Below are 16,696 nucleotides of genomic sequence, written 5' to 3' on the forward strand. Positions count from 1 at the left end.
AGGCCTGAAACGTCAGCTTTCCTGCTCCTCTGATGCTGCTTGGCCTGCTGTGTTCATCCAGCTCTACATTTGTTATCAAGGGTCTTGATGAAACTGCTATTTAGCCAAAAAAACTAAGATCAAATGTAAGATGTGTTTAAAAGGCCAGTGGCAGCATGCTTTTGAAATTGTTCAAGAGACAAACAGTGGAAGGTAGTAGTCTCTCCTGCAACATTGGTTTTGAGACATTGAACTCTGATTGTATAATAAAAATGTATTTAGTCCAAGAGGTCCAAAGTCTTGATGGTCTTTGCAGTCAAACTCAACATCCAAGTCTCCTGACTCCTGATCCATCTTCTAAGATCTAGATTTCAAAGCCCCACCTCCAACTACCCGAGCTTTGATCCCAACTTCAAGGCAATCATTGATCCTAGCTGTGACTATTCAATCTCCATGTGTTCTCTGAGATTCCAACTCAAATGCCCCAATCCAGATTCCAACTCCTAAATTAGGTTCCTCCCCCAACAAATTCTGACTCTAAAACCCCAAGACCAATAAGATATACGAGCAAAATTAGTCTGCCTGATCGATTGAATCTGCTCTGCCTCTCAATTGTGGCTGATATGTTTCTTATCCTCATTCTCCTGCCATCTTCCTGTAATCCTTGATCCCCTTACCAATCAAGAACCAATCTATCTGTCTTAAGTGCATTCAATGAATTGGCCTCCACAACCCTCTGCAGCAATGAGCTCCACAGATTCACCACCCTGTGACTGACAAATTTCCTCCTCATCTTTGTTCTCAAGGGTTCTCCCTTCACTCTGAGGCTGTGCTGTCAGATTCTAGTCTCTCCTACGAGTGGAAACATTTTCTCCATGTCCATTCTATCTAGGCCTCTAAGTATTCTGTAAATTTCAATGAGATCTTCTCTCATCCTTCTAAACTCGAAGTACAGACCCAGAGTCCTCAACTGCTCCTCATATGACAAGCTCTTTTTCCCCAAAACCATTCTTGTAAACCTCCCCTGGAGCCCCTTCAAAGCCAACGCATCAATCGTTGGATTCAGGGCCTAAAACTGCTCACTATATTCCAAATACAGTCTGACCAAAGCCTCACAGAACCTCAGGTGTACATCTCTGCTCTTACATTCTAACTGTTTTGAAATGAAGGTTAACATTGCATTTGCTTTCCTAACTGCCAACTGAAGCTGCATGTTAACCTTGAGAGATTCGTGAACTAGGATTCCCAAGTCCCTTTGTGCTTCAGATTTCTGAAGCCATTTTCCATTTAGAAAATTGTGCCCCTATTTTTCCTGATAAATGCATAACCTCAGACTTTCTCAGGTTGCATTCATTCTGCCACTTCTTTGCCCACTCTCCTATCCTTCTGCAGCTTCCCTGATTCCTCAACACCATCTGTCTCTCTGTCTGTCTTTGTGATCTTCAGACTTAACAACAATGCCCTCAGTTCTTCATCAAAATTGTTAATATATAAGCAAGTATTTATGGTCCCAATATGGACTCCTGTGGAACTTCACTAGTCTCTGGCTGCCATCCTGAAAAAGACCTATTTATCCCTACTCTCTGCCGTCTGCCAGTCAGCCAATCCTCCATCCATGCCAGTACCTTGCCGCGAACACCATTATCTTATTTTGAGCCTCCTGTGCAGGCTTTTCAAAGGCCTTCTGGAAATCCAAATAGATCATGTCCACTGGCTGTCCTTTGTCTAACTTGTTTGTTACCTCCTTAAAGAATTCTAACAGATTTGTCAGGCATGACCTTTCCTTGATGAAGCCATACTGACTCAGTCCTAATTTACCATGCATTTCCAAGCACTCCACAATGTTATCCCTAGTAATGGACTCTAAAATCTTACCAGTGACTGAGGTCAGACTAACCTGCCTTTGGTTTCCCATCTCCTGTCTCCCTCCCTTCTTAAACAGGGGTGTTACATTAGACTTTTTCCAGTCCCCGGGACCTTCACTGACTCCACTGGTCCCTGAAAGATCACCACCAATGCATCTACGATCTCCTCAGCTATCTTCTTCAGAACTCTGGGTTGTAGGCCATGTAATCAAGGTGATTTACCCACCTTCAGACCTTTCAGCTTCCCTAACACCTCCTTAGTGATGGCCGCCGCACTCACCTCTGTCCCCTGACTCTGTTGAAATTCTGGTACGCTGCTGGTGTCTTCCTCTCTGAAAGCTGATGCAAAATATCTATTCAGTTCCTCCATCTTTTCTATTTTGCCCATTACTACTTCTTCAGCCTCATTTTCCAGTGTTTCAATATCCACTGTTGCCTCTCACTTACCGTTTACATATCTAAAAAAAATACTTCTGCAATCTTCTTTTACACTACTAGCAAGATTACTCTCAAATTTCATCTTCTCCCCCACTTATTGCTTCTTCAGTTATCATCTGTTGGTTTTTAAAGACTTCTCAATCCTCTGGCTTTCCAGTAATCTTCACCACATTGTATGCTACTTCTTTTGCTTTTATGTTGTTTCTGACTTCCCTTGTCAGTCCTGGTTGCCTCATTGTCCTCATAATATGTTTCTTCTACTTTGAGATGAATTTGTGCCATGCCTCCTGAGTTACCTCCAGAAACTCCTGCCATTGATGCTCCATTATCTTCCATTCCAATCAACTGGCCAGCACCTCCCTCATGTCTTTGTAGTAACCTTTACTCAATTGTAATACTGTTACATCTCATTCTAGCTTGTACCTCTTAAACAACAAGGTGAATTCTATCATATTATAGTCACTCCCCCTAAGGGTTCCTTCACCTTAAGTTCCCTAATCAAGTCTGCCTCATAACACAACACCAAGTCTAGAACTGCCTGTTCTCTAGTGGGTTGTACCACAATCTGCTCCAAAAGCCATTTTATAGACATTCCATGAATTCCTTTCTTGAGATCTGCTGCCACCCTGATTTTCCCAGTCCACCTGTGTATTGAAGTTTCCCACGATTTTTGTAATATTGCCTTTCTTACTTGCCTTCCCTGACTCCTGATTTAATTTCTTCTCCATATCCTGAATACTTCTGGGAGGTCTGTACACAACTCCCATCATTTTTTCTTTTGTGGTTCCCCAACTCTACCCACACAGATTCTAAATGTTCCAACTCTATATCACTTTTTGCTTTGAATTTAGTTTCATTTCTCACTAACAAGGTAATCCCATCCCCTGCCCATCTGCCTATCCTTTCAATAGAAGTGTATCTTTGGACATTTAGTTCCCAGACCTGATCCCCTTCCAGCCATATCTCTGATACGAACAACATTGTACCTGCCAATTTCAATCTGCGTGACAAGCTCATTTACCTTGTTTTGTATACTGCTTGCATTTAAGTACATCACCCTTCTCATAGTTGTCCCCTTATCCTCTGTAGCTAAAGTTAGATTCCTGACTCTTCCCTTACTTTTTGTCCTATTACTGTCTCTGCTGAGCCCTCCACCCTTTAACCATTTCCATAATTTCCCAAGCAACTAAATCCGCCCACTTAACCCCATTTAGTTTATAGCCCGATCCATAGCCCTAGTTTTGTGATTCACCAGGACTCTGGTGCCAGCATCATTGGGTAGAGCAGTCCCACTGGAACAGCTCCCTCCTTTCCCAGCACTGTTGCCAGTGACCTATGAATTTGAACCTATTTCTCCTGCACCAGTCTTTGAGCCATGCATTTACCTCTTTAACCTTCTTAACCCTGTGCCACTTTGCTTGTGGCTCAGGTAATAATCCAGAAGTTGTTATCTTCATAGTTCTGGTTTTTAATTTAGCCCTGGTTGCTCATATTCCCTCAGGAGAACCTCTTTCCTCTTTCTATCTACATTGGCACCTATGTGAACCATGACAACAGGATCTTTCCCCTCCCATTTCAAGTTCCGCTGCAGTCCAAATGAGATATCCTGAACCTGGATACCAGACAGGCAACACAAATTTCGGGACTCTCAAGAAAATGATAATATCCCCAATTACAAGTAAATTTTTCTTCCCATCTTGAATGGCTCCCTATACCACAGTTCTATGGTCAATTTGCTCATCCTCCCTACAGACACCACTCTCATCCACGCAGTGAGCAAGAATCTCAAACCTGTTAGACAAGCTCAAGGACTGAGGTTCCTTCAGCACTGCCTCCTGCATCCCTCTGCCTGCCTCGCTGATAGTACCTTCCTGTCCCTAACCGTTGACCAAATTAGAGGCAGTTAATCGAGTGGGTGTGACTGCCTCCTGAAACACAGCATCCAGGTAACTCTCCCTGTCCCTGATGTATTGCAGTGTTCGAAGCTCAGACGCCAGCCCATCAACTCTGAGCTGGAGTTATTGAAACAACCAACACTTGCTACAAGTATAATCACTATGAACCACAGTGGTGTCTACCAGCTCCAACATTGTTTTTCTATTCATTCTGTGGGATGTGGACGTCGCTGGCTGGCCAGCATTTCTTGCCCATCCCTAGTTGTCCTTGAGAAGATGGTGGTGAGCTGCATCATGCAGTCACAATACATTGACTGTCCCAGGATTTCTATTTTAATTTGATTTTCAAAAATTTCATACCAGTCTTTTAGTTTGTAACCAGTAAATATTTCCCCTCTCTATCTTCAACCTGAACTAACATATAATAGTCAAATTACACATTTCTTGTGATGTCACTCTTTTGCGCTGGGCCCCTGATCCCGAGCTTCAATTTATCCTGTTTAAAAAAATCTTCACAAACTATGAGCCAGAAAATAAAAGCAAGCAAAAAGCAGCTCTTCCCCTCTGCACGGATTTCCCACGATGTCTCAAGTTCCCCAAACTACATACTCATTTGAGCTATGTCTCACTCTGGATGTGATCTTTTTGACCTTACAAAGCTTACTGATCCAAATTCTGAATCCAACAAGTTACCATTATATCCTTGATTTCAAATTACTTCAATGACTTTAAGGTAACAAAGTGGAAGATTCAAAAAGAGTGGAGTCAAGGTTACAGAAATGGTAATGCAAATAGAGCTGCAAGCAAATGTAAACAAAAGAATGGAGGGGAAAGGATGTCTGAACATGATGTTTGAGCTTTGAGAAATTCTTCTGTATCCTTTGACTGCAAAATGTATTGCACTCCGGTATTGTCCTCATTGTTGTTCTCTGGAAGATGACACATGTCAAAATCACAATTATTATGATGACTCCAGCTGTCCAATATTGCCGGAATCCTACTGATTTATAAAGATGTACAAATCTCAACTTCATTACGTAAATTGCCTGCATTATGACATTACTTGCGTTGAAGTTGCTGCTCTGGTATATGTTCATTCATAGTCGTATTGGGATTTCAAAGAAATATGAACAGCTTCAGTAAAATTAGTATTGCACAGCCAGCTAGGATAGACATTTCTGATCCACCTAAGGTACTGTTATCTGGAAGCAGGACTTAAAGACCCACAGCTGCTTGAAATTGTTCATAATGTCCATTTTAAATATCATCAATACGACTTGAGTAGGTTTGTAATTTCCGAGCTCTAGCCATTGGAGAATGGAAAGGTGATTAAAAAACAGGATTTAAGGGCTGCAGAAGTGGGATTCAACATTATTTCTGTTCATTATTCAACAATTTTTTTTGGTACTAAATTTTTAAGTCTTGCTTAAAATAACAATGAAGTAGATTAAAACTGATCTGAAGGAAGGAAATTGGATGGCGGTGGCAATGATTGTAGGACTCTGAGTATACTAAGAATGGTAGTGTTGGTTAGGATAAAGTGAAAGCTCTGGCAGTAGGAGCCGTACTAGTTGGTGTCTCTCCTGCATCTGCCTTCACTTCTTATTATTCCTTATGCGCTTGTGGCTCATGCGGTAGGAAGGACCAGTGCTTCAACAACTTTACTTTGATATCTTACATCTATATCCATAGCAGATAGTCATCCTCACCAAGTAGCCAACCTGTAATTAAAATGCGAGTTGTAACAAAGGCTGCACATAGGATGGGCTCAAGAGGAAAGAGTCATGATTGCAACCAGAATAATGAAAAATGTGCTACCTACCATCAAAGACAGTAGACAGGAATCCATAATGGTTCATAATGATATCTGTGATAGCAAACACAGATTTTTTTTCTTTGGTTCCTAACTCCATTTCCCCTGCCTAGCCACTGTGTAAGACTGAACCAAAGCGTTCTCAAGTTTGGCAACCTGTTTGACCAGAGCCGAAATTCGAAACATATATACTTTTCATCAATAAAACCAACTACTTCCATCTCTGTAACATCATCCATCTCTTGCTCTACATCAACTTATCTGCTGCTCAATCTCCTCATTCATGTCTGTGCTACTCCTCAGCTTGCAATCTTTGTAAACTTTAACTCTTTGAAAGGTTTTTTTGATCATATTGTAACTCACAGTCACTATTCACCAATCGCCTTCATGCAAACTAACTTATGTAGATTCCTGGTCTAACAATGCTTCAAGTTTAAAACACACTTCCATATTTTCAAATCCTTCAAAGGCCTAATCATCTCCTTTCTCATAACCTTATGAATAAGAAAGTTTTGGAGGGTTGTGGGCCAGGAGCATGTAGGTGGGACTAGTTTGGTTTGGGATTATGGTCGGCATGGACTGGTTGTACCAAACGGTCTGTTTCCGTGCTGGTATGACTATGACTCTTCGAAGCCTACAATCCTATGGACTTAAGAGTCACACTGGAGCACCCCCTGAAGTCCCTGCACCAAAGCCAGTAAAGTCCCTCCTATTGGAAACTAAAAACAAGAGCAGCAGAGAAGATGGTTATCGAGAAAGCAGCACCTTTACTGAGTGGAGTCAGTGTGACTTACTGCAAAACAATTGGACAGCCCAGCAGTCTATAACCAGGCGTGTGTCATCAGTCAGCTCTGGAAGGGACGATGCCAAATCTACCAGGTTGGAGCAGTGAGTGAATGCCAAGTTGATGAGAGACCCTACTTCTGGTTTGGAACCAAAAGTGTAATGGACAAAGTTAGCTGGGTGCATCCCTTACTTAGTTAGAAAATATCATCCCTAAATCCAAAAAAAACTTTTGATGTTGAATTTATTGTTTCTTCTATCAGATTTTTACTGTGTTGCATTCAATTAAAGACACAGCCGTAATGTCTCAGTGTCACGCTGTGTTACACGATGAGAATATTGAGACACAGATCTCTGCTTCTATAACTTTGGCCTTTGCAGATTCCTGATTTTTATTTGTCTACCATTCATCTGCCTAAGCCACAACTCTGGAATTTGCTTTTCTTCCTTTCCATATCTCTATCTGTTTTTCTTCCTTTAATACAGCCATTTAAACCTATCTGATTTACTAAACTTCTGGTTATCTCCCAAATCCACCTTATGTGGTTTGGTAGCAAAGTTTGATTGACAACACTACTGTGAAACACTTTGAGATGTTGTAGCCACATTAAAAGTGATGCATAACTGCAAATTGTTGTAAGGTCTAACTCTAATTTTAAGATTGTGCCACCTGATTTAATTTTGGGGTTCATCCACTCCAAAAATATTTCCTTGATTTTACCTCATCAAATCCTTTTAGCATTTCAAATATAATGGTCAGGTCACTCTTTAGTATTGCCTATTAGCTTGTCCTTGTAAGCCTCATATCGTTCTGATGTATCTATGCTGTACCATTCATGTATAGAATATATAGAATCCCTACAGTGTGGAAACAGGCCCTTCAGCCCAACAAGTCCACACCACCCCTCAGAACATCCCACCCAGACCCATCCCTCATAATGCACCTAACCTACACATCCCTGAACACTATGGGCAATTTAGCATGGCCAAACCACCTAACCTACACATCTTTGGATTGTGGGAGGAAACCAGAACAACTGGAGGAAACCACGCAGACACAGGGAGAATGTGCAAACTCCCCACAGACAGTCGCCCAAGGGTGTAATCAAACCCAGGTCTCCGACGCTGTGAGGCAACAGTGCTAGCCACTGAGCCACCTTGCCGCCCCTCATAGAGCCTTGGAGTTGTACAGCATGGAAACAGACCCTTCTGTTCAATTCATCCATGCCAACCAGAAATCCTGAATTACTCTAGTCCCATTTGCCAGCATTTGACCCATATCCTTCTAAACCCTTCCTATTCATCTACCCATCCAGATGCCTTTTAGACGTTGCAATTGTACTAGCCTCCACCACTTCCTCTGGCAGCTCTTCTATACATGCATCACCTTCTGCATGAAAAAGTAGCCTCGTAGGTCCCTTTTATATCATTTTCCTCTCACCTTAAACCTATGCTTCCTAGTTTTGGACTCCCCTACCCTTGGAAAAAAATTTTGGCTATTCACCCTATCCATGCCCGTCATGGTTTTACAAATCTCTACAAGGTCACCCCTCAGCCTCTGACATTCCAGGGATAAAAGCCCCAGCCTATTCAGCCTCTCTGTATAGCTCAAGCCCTCCAATCTTGGCAACATTCTTGTAAACGTCTCTGCACCCTTTCAAGGTTAACAACAACTTTCCTGTGGCAGGGAGACCACAATTGAAAACAGTATTCCAAAAGTGGCCTAACCAGTGTCTGTAAAGCTGCAACATGACATCCTAACTCCTATATTCAATGCACTGACCAATAACAGTAAGTGTACCAAACACCTTCTTCACTGCCCTGTCTACTGTGACTCTACCTTCAAGGAACTATAAGCCTGCACCCCAAGGTCTCTTTGTTCAGCAATACTCCCCAGGATGCTACCATTAAGTGTTTAGGCCCTGCCCTGATTTGTCTTACCAAAATGCAACACCTCACATTTATTTAAATTAAACTCCATTTGCCATTCCTTGGCCCATCAGCCAATCTGATCAATGTCCCATTGCACTCCGAAATAACCTTCTTCACTGTTCATAATACCACCAATTTTGGTGTCATCTGCAAACTTACTAACCATTCCTCCTATATTCACTTCCAAATCATTTAAACAAATGACAAAAAGCAGTGGACCCAGTGCTGATCCCTGCGGCACGCCACTGATCACAGGCCTCCAGTCTGAAAAGTAACTTTTCACCACCACCCTCTGCCTCCTCCTTTCAAGCCAATTTTGTGTCAAAATGGCTAGCTTTTACTGGATTCCATATGATATAATCTTGTTAACCAGTCTACCATGCAGAACCTTGTTGAGTGCCTTGCTGAAGTGCATATAGACAACGCCCACCACTCTGCCTTCATCAACCTTCTTTCTCACTTCTTCAAAATACTCAGTCAAGTTAGTGAGACACAATTTCGCACACACAAAGCCATATTGACAATCCCTAGTCAGTCCTTGCCTTTCCAAATATATGTTGATCTTGTTCCTCAGAATCCCCTCTAACAACTTACCCACTGATGTCAGGCTCACTAGTGTATAGTTCCCTAGCTTTTCCTTACCACCTTTCTTAAAATGGTGGCACCACATTAGCTGCCCTCCAATCTTTAGCACCTCACCTATGGCTGTTGATGATAAAGATATCTCAGCAAGGGGCCCAGCAATTATTTTCCACCTGGAATTCCTCCCTAATGGCATTGTGGGTCAACCCACAGCTGGTGGACTGCAGCGGTTCAAGAAGGCAGCTCACTACTACCTTCTCAAGGACAACTAAGGATGGGCAATAAATGCAGGCCAGCCAGCGATGCCCACATCCCACAAATGAATATATAAAAGAAAGAATTCCCTAGCTTCTCACAAAGTTGTGGGATACACCTGATCAGATCCCAGGGATTTATCCACCTTTATGAATTTTAAGGCCAGCACCACTTTCTCGGTAATATGGACACTTTTCAAGACATCACTGTTTATTTCTCCAAGTTCTCTACCTTCAATATCCTTCTTCACAATAAATACTGACATGAAATACTCATTTAGTATCTGCCATCTTCTGCGGTTCCACGCACAGACAGTCTTGTTGACCTTTAAGCGGCCCTATTTTCTCCCTAGTCACTCTTGCCCTTGATGTAATAGTATAATCTCTTTGGATTTTCCTTAACCTTATTTACCAAAACCAGCTCATGTCCATTTTTTTTTGCCCTCCTGATTTCCCTCTTAAGTGTACTTGTTCTTACATTCTTTCTGAACAATGCCCAAAAATGAGTGTTATTACAGATATGAACTTTAGAATTATCAGGTCTAGAAAAATTAAAACATAATCTCCATTTCTTTATGATAAAAGTCAACATTTCATAAGGCGTTTTAATTGTTTTTTGTACCTGTCGACTGTCTTTGAATAATCCATGTATTTTGTTCCCAAATATTTTTGCTCCTCCAGAGCCCCTGGTTTCTTACTATTTAGAAAATACTCTGATTTATCTTTCTTGAGGACAAGGTGGATGACGTCACATTGCCACATTAAAAAAAAACCATAGTTTTGGCCACGAGGTTACCCAAAATTTAAAATTCATCAATGAAGATCAAAATAATGACATAAATGATGAAATTTAAATAACTTCATTATTTTTTATTCCAGAACTGTTTTTTCCAGAAATGGGTTTCCAACAATCCTACCAATACCAGACCCCAACATTGAAATTGGACAAATTCGAGGGCTTTCCATGAAAGATGTTGCCAAGATTAACAAATTATATAACTGTGGTATGTGGAAAATTTACAGTACACTCGTTAGAGTAGAATAACTGTGGTATCTGAGGAACTGATACAGGAACTGTAATGCTCCTCAAAATCAGCCAGTTTTGATCTTATGTGACTTTACGATGTCAGTTTGCTGACAAAGTTTCCTGCAGAGATCTAACTTTATGCAGGGAACTTACTTAAAGGGAAGGGAATCTTGATAAGTCTGTAGCTGACAGCTAATGGAATGCATTTATGAGCAAAATGAGCATATGTGAAGGCATAAATTTAATGAGCTTTTTATGATAGCAGTATATGGCAAATCCCAACAGTCTTTGCAAAGGCTGTGTAGGAAGAGTTGGGGTGAACAACCTCACAGATATGAAGGGTGGAATAGAAACCATATTTTCGAGCCACATTGACACCCTTTTCTGAAGAAGGGTCTAGGCCCAAAACGTCAGCCTTCCTGCTCCTCTGATGCTGCTTGGCCTGCTGTGTTCATCCAGCTCTACACCTTGTTATCTCACATTGACACCCTGTTAGGTTGGTATTTCAATTTAATTAGAAAGCTACCTTGCACTTAATGTGGGCTCAACTGCCATTGCAAATTAAGACCCTTTCTTGGCCATCTCTCTATTTCTTTTAAACTTAAAGTATTCTGCAAAATCATCAACAGAGAAAGGGACTACAAATGAGTCAGAAAAGAAAGAGAAAATGTGTGCTTGTCACCACTTCTAGATTAAAATAGACTAATTTGACTTTGCAGGCACACTCACAGATCAAATTTCTCTGACCACAATATGTCCTGAGCCCTCACTGTGTCAGCCTCCTTCACAACAAAGCGTAAATATTTTGGTGTTAGCTGTGGATAAGTGGTAATAATCTCTCAAAATCTACGCTCAAAGTCTAATGTAGTATTGAGGGACTGCTGCCTTGTTTAGATGAGGTGTTAAATCGTCTGATCTCTCAGTGGATATGATTAAATCATAACACTATTTGAAAAAAACAGCAATGGACTTCCCTTTGGTCTTCCTCAATAACTTGAAGATTCTTAAGGCTGGATTTTTGCTGTCAAGGTGGACAACTCAAGTGGGAAATTTCCCAACTCAACAAACCTCTCTTAGTAGAAAGACAGCAAATGATTTAATATCAGTTGTGCCAAATGGCCTGATAATGTGCTGTAGATATTTTGTAACTTTGTAAATAGTTCCTGCTTTGTAAAGGTGCGTAAGTTTTGATTTTAATATCTCCCAGTGCCGTGCATGAGTTGGAGTGTAAATTTAGGGATACATCATAGCTCTGCTGGTGACCTGAAGAACTATTAATTGGACAAGTGCAGGTATGAAGAAATTTATATATATTAAATTGAAGGAAAATCTGGTATGGGCATCCTTGTTTTGCATTTGAGGAACACAGGAAAAGTTAGGCAAAAGCCTAAAATCCAGCCAAATAAATGTTAGAAATCCATGCAGAGCAGCATGCAGAGTCAACCAACTAGCATTTGGTGGTAGAGTTTATTAAATAGTCTTTCAATATTAGAACAGTAAGATTAGAACCTTATATATCTTTGAACACCATATATTGTGGTAACTAATCTTAATATTACTGTTTTAGATAGAAGCCTAAGCCTGAAAACAGTTCTTGACCTTGCCTTCTCCTCAACTAGTCTGTCATGAACTCAAATTCATGAATGTGCACTTAAAACCGCACATCAAAAGATGATGGTAGTGACAGGCTCCACTACCCAGAAAATCATAGCAGTGGTAAAAATCAGGAAACAAATGTGAGATTGTTTGGAGCAGAAAATAATTTAAAACATCATTTTTTTCAAAAATAAATTGGTGCAGCTTTAACACCAGGTAGCAGCTAGAAAATTCATAGAGCTGAGCAACTGTTACGAAGAACAAAGAGAGAATTCTGAACAGAAAACTCTTGCAGAGAAACCAGCAAAAACAAAAGCCTTTTACAATCTGTAACGGGGAAACTTTTCTTAAGAACAAAAAGCAGAGAAAGCATTAAAAGCCCACAAGCATCCTAGCAGATAAAACCAAACCAAGCAATGAAGGCCAATTACTGCATACCCAAATCGGATTCAGTCCCTTCAAGGAGAGAAAAAAAGTTTCATTTCCACTTAAAAAATTAGGCTGGGAAACAAAGTTGAGATTTCCAACACTGATTTAGCAATTTCTAAAGTATTTACTCAACTATAAAGTTAACAAGAAGCAAGTTAAGAAAATTCTTCAGAAATAAGCTCAAAATAATTTGACTAAAGTACTTAGGAATAAAAATCTTTTACTAGACTCAGAAGTTTCAGAAACCTGTAAAGTTAGTTAAATCTTTATTACTTCAATGTTTTCTCAATTTCCATCAATAAAAGTCAACAAAGTGGAAATAAAGAAATTGAGTGTGAACCTGTTCATGTGGCTTCAAATTTAACATAGAAGTAACTCAAATGCAGAAGAAAGTTCACTGTGGGGAAACATCATAGCAGTCATCATTAATACAGTCAAAAAATCATGACATCTTATTGATTGAAACCATTTTTGAGAAAGTTGTTAACCACATATATTTTACCAATCCTTTAGCCATTTTAGAAAATAAATGTCTTCATTCATCTCCATGTTGGTAAAGAAAAACTGAAATAGCATTTCGAACAGCAGAAACTTTTTCAGTTCAGCTTTAGTATAACAATGACAATCTTTACAACAATAAAGATTTAATAACAATGTTAATTGACTAAAAATACAACAAGTCAACAAAATTAATGTTCTACAAGGACATTAACATTCTGAAAACGATCATCCAGATCAGAAACATAATCAATTATCAGCCAATGCAACAAAATTTACCTCTTCTGAGCTTTCCACCAGAAAAAGAGGTGCCAGATCCATTTGGGAAATCAACATATTGGCAAATGTGGAAAGCACAATTTATAAGATTTTGAACAATTTCAGGATTTGACACAACATTAAATGCAGGAGAGTTAGTGTCCTTCTCTACTGCATGGGAATTATTAAGTTTATGAGGGTGAGTGATGGTGTTGTGGACACTGAGCAGAATGAGAGTTGGTGTGGTAGGCAGAGACACTGTTAGCAAATGCATTCACTGAACTTGACCACCATGTAAGATTATTCAACATTTTCTATCATGGGCAGACTGTAGGAATTGGACCTCCTAGCTGAAATAACTCCACAGAGGCCAATATTCCGTCACCAAGTCACCTTTATATTTATGCGTGGAAAGCCCTTGACACTGATTCAGCTTCCTCAAAGCCGGCTGTTAGAGTGGGCAGCACCTCTGACACTCCTGTTTATATCTGTCAGCCAGGGCTCCCTGATTGGACCAGACTAACAGATCCAGTCAGGAAACTCGTATTCTATGAGATCCATCCAACTGACCTCATTACAAACACTACATCCTCACCTTCTGAGTCTGAGGACATAGGCCGGTTCTTTTTTCTATAGCTCTGCCTGAGTCATTTTAGCACCGGGGTTAGGTTCCTCCAACTCTGCCTCTGATATGGGTAGCGTGTAATACACAGTAGCTTGCCTCTTGCACCTGGAACATCTCGGAAGAAATTCACTCTCCCCTTCAGGAGATAAAGGCATCAAGGAGGTAACATCTGCCTTATCGAACTCTGATTCTGAGGTGTCTTCAACACTGGACAGAGAGGGAGAACCTATCAGTTCCAGAACAGTCAGAAAGACACGAAGTCGAGCATGTTTTGCTTCCGCACCATTTGTGAGTTTGCAGCTTTCATATGGTCTACATGCTTTTCAGGTCCGCAGCACCTACCCGAACTTTATATGCCACTGGACCTGACCTCGTGTCGACCATGTCTCTTACCCATTGGCCATTCCTGTGGCTTTTGCACCAAACTTTGTCCCCTGAAGTGAGTCTTGTATTGGTGTTCCTGATGCCATTTCACCACCACACACGCACACACACACACAGACATACACACGCGCGCACACAGACACACACGTGCACGCGCACAGACACACACGCGCACACACACACACGCGCACACACACACACACACACACACACCAGGCCCCGGGCCCGGGAAGATCAGATTTAACCTGGTGCAGAATTTTCTCCCCATTAACAACAACATGACGGGTGGTCCTATAATCAAATAGAAACCAGTACATTTTGGTTTCTAGTGAAGCTGTAGGCTGTTTCTTTAAGCCTTTCTTCAAAGTTTAGTCTGCTGTTTCTGTCAGACCATTAGATGATGGATGGTATGGAGCTATTCTTATTTGACAAATACCATTTGACTTTAGGAAGTACTCAAATTCCCTGCAGGTAAACGATGGTCCATTATCTGTGACCATCACTTCCGGGAGTCCATGTATTGCAGTAGAAGTGTGCAGTTTTTCTCTTGTTGCACCCGTGTTTGATGAATGAACCCTGTGCATGTCCAACCACTTTGAGTGGTTGTCCACAATGACTAAGAACATTGAGCCCATGAAAGGACCTGCATAGTTGACATGTAACTAAGTTCAGGGTTTAGCAGCTAGTCCCAAAAAAGTGGGGAGCTGTTGGTGATACTTTTTGCCCTCATTGGCAGTCTGGGCTTTGCCCACCAATGCAGCCATGTTTGCTACCGATCCTGGCCACCTGACATAACTTCTTGCCAACATATTCATTTTGGAAACCCTGGATGACCCAGGTAGAGTTCAGCCAGTGTCTGGCGGTGACCTTTGCTTGGGACAATCACTCTTGCTCCCCATAATAATATGCCATCCTCTACTGTGATCTGGTCTTTCCAGGTCCAGAAAGATTTTAATTCTGGTTGTGATTGCCCTTTGGTTTCCCCCATTACCACCAGCTGCTTCAGTTTTGCCAGGAACAGATCTCTCTTCATCCAAAGTCTGATATTGTCAGCTATGACCAGAAGTGTGTCCAGAAAATTTAAAACCATTATGGATTCTTTCAATGGTGGTACCACCAGTGGTGTATCTGCCAGTGGGAGGCGGCTCAGTGCATCCGCATTTGCTACTTGGCCTCCCGGAAGGTGTTCTGACTTGTAACTATGCGTACTTAGTATTAGAGCCCACTGCTGAATTTGACCTGAAGCTATGAACAGGTCCACCTTGTCCTCTTTAAGTAGACCTAGCAGGGGTTTGTTGTCCATTATTATGACAAATTTAGGTCCATAAAGGTATTTTTGGAACTTCCTGACTCCAACTATGACCACCTATGAGCTAATACTATCCTGATGCAGCACAAGGAGGAATTGCATGTCAATACCAAATCTTGCTTGGAATCATAGTGTGCCGACACCTGAGAAGATGATATTTGTTTCTTCACTTCCCTAGAAGCTCTGACTTGACTATGCGACCATTTCCAAGGCTGACCCGTTTTTAAGAGTTGATGGAACAGTATCAGGATGGAGGTCAGGTTATATATGACCTTCCCGTAATAGTCCACCAACCCAAGGGAAGACCTAAGTGTCGGTACAGACATGGGAGTTGGGGCAACTTTGATCGCCCTTGTTTTATCTTCCAACGGATGTATCCCACTCTCGTCACAACTGAAATAACTCCACAGAGGATGGTATCCTGTCACCAAGTCACCCTGTATTTACACGTGACAAGTCCTTGACACTGATCCAGCATCCTCAGAGCCAGCTCTGAGTAAGCAGAACCTTTGACACACCTGTTTTTTATCTGTCAGCCAGAGCTCCCTCATTGGACCAGATTAACAGCCCCAATCAGGGAACTCATATTATGAGGTCAAGCTGGCTGACCTCGTTACAATCACTACACTGGCTTCCTGCTCCCACTCCATTCTCAGTGACAGCCTTCTCTGGCCCACAGTGGAAATTTGATACTAAGATTTAAAAGGCCACCAGCGCAACATCTGTTAATCACATTTTCTGTTTTATGCTCCATTTGCTGTCGTTTACCTTTCAGCAAAAGCAAAGTACTGGAGATGTTAGAGATTGGGAACAAAAACACAAAGTGCTAGAACTCAGTTCTGAAGAAGAGTCATTTTGAACTCAAATTGTTAACCTTGATTTTCCACGAATTCTGCCAGACCTGCTGAGTTTCTCCAATACTTTCTGTCTTTATTTTCTATTTTTTAGCTCCATTCGTCCATTAATAAAACTAGGGCTGAATGTCACAAGCCCCTCAGTAACACGTGACACGGCAAGAAATCTGGGACA

General features: G+C 41.2%; 1 protein-coding gene across 1 annotated transcript in view; it reads left to right on the top strand.

The window, feature by feature from the left end:
* The window catches only part of LOC109930082 (low choriolytic enzyme-like), a 70,319-nt gene extending 55,166 nt beyond the window's left edge, over nucleotides 1-15,153 (top strand). The window contains exons 6-7 of the mRNA XM_048607297.1: nucleotides 10,421-10,545; nucleotides 15,095-15,153. Coding sequence (XP_048463254.1) covers nucleotides 10,421-10,545; nucleotides 15,095-15,153 — 184 coding nt within the window. The remainder of the gene's footprint in view (nucleotides 1-10,420; nucleotides 10,546-15,094) is intronic.
* Nucleotides 15,154-16,696: the final 1,543 nt, after the last annotated feature.

This window comes from Rhincodon typus, chromosome 17, assembly GCF_021869965.1.
Source record: "Rhincodon typus isolate 14 chromosome 17, sRhiTyp1.1, whole genome shotgun sequence".
NCBI lineage: Eukaryota > Metazoa > Chordata > Chondrichthyes > Orectolobiformes > Rhincodontidae > Rhincodon > Rhincodon typus.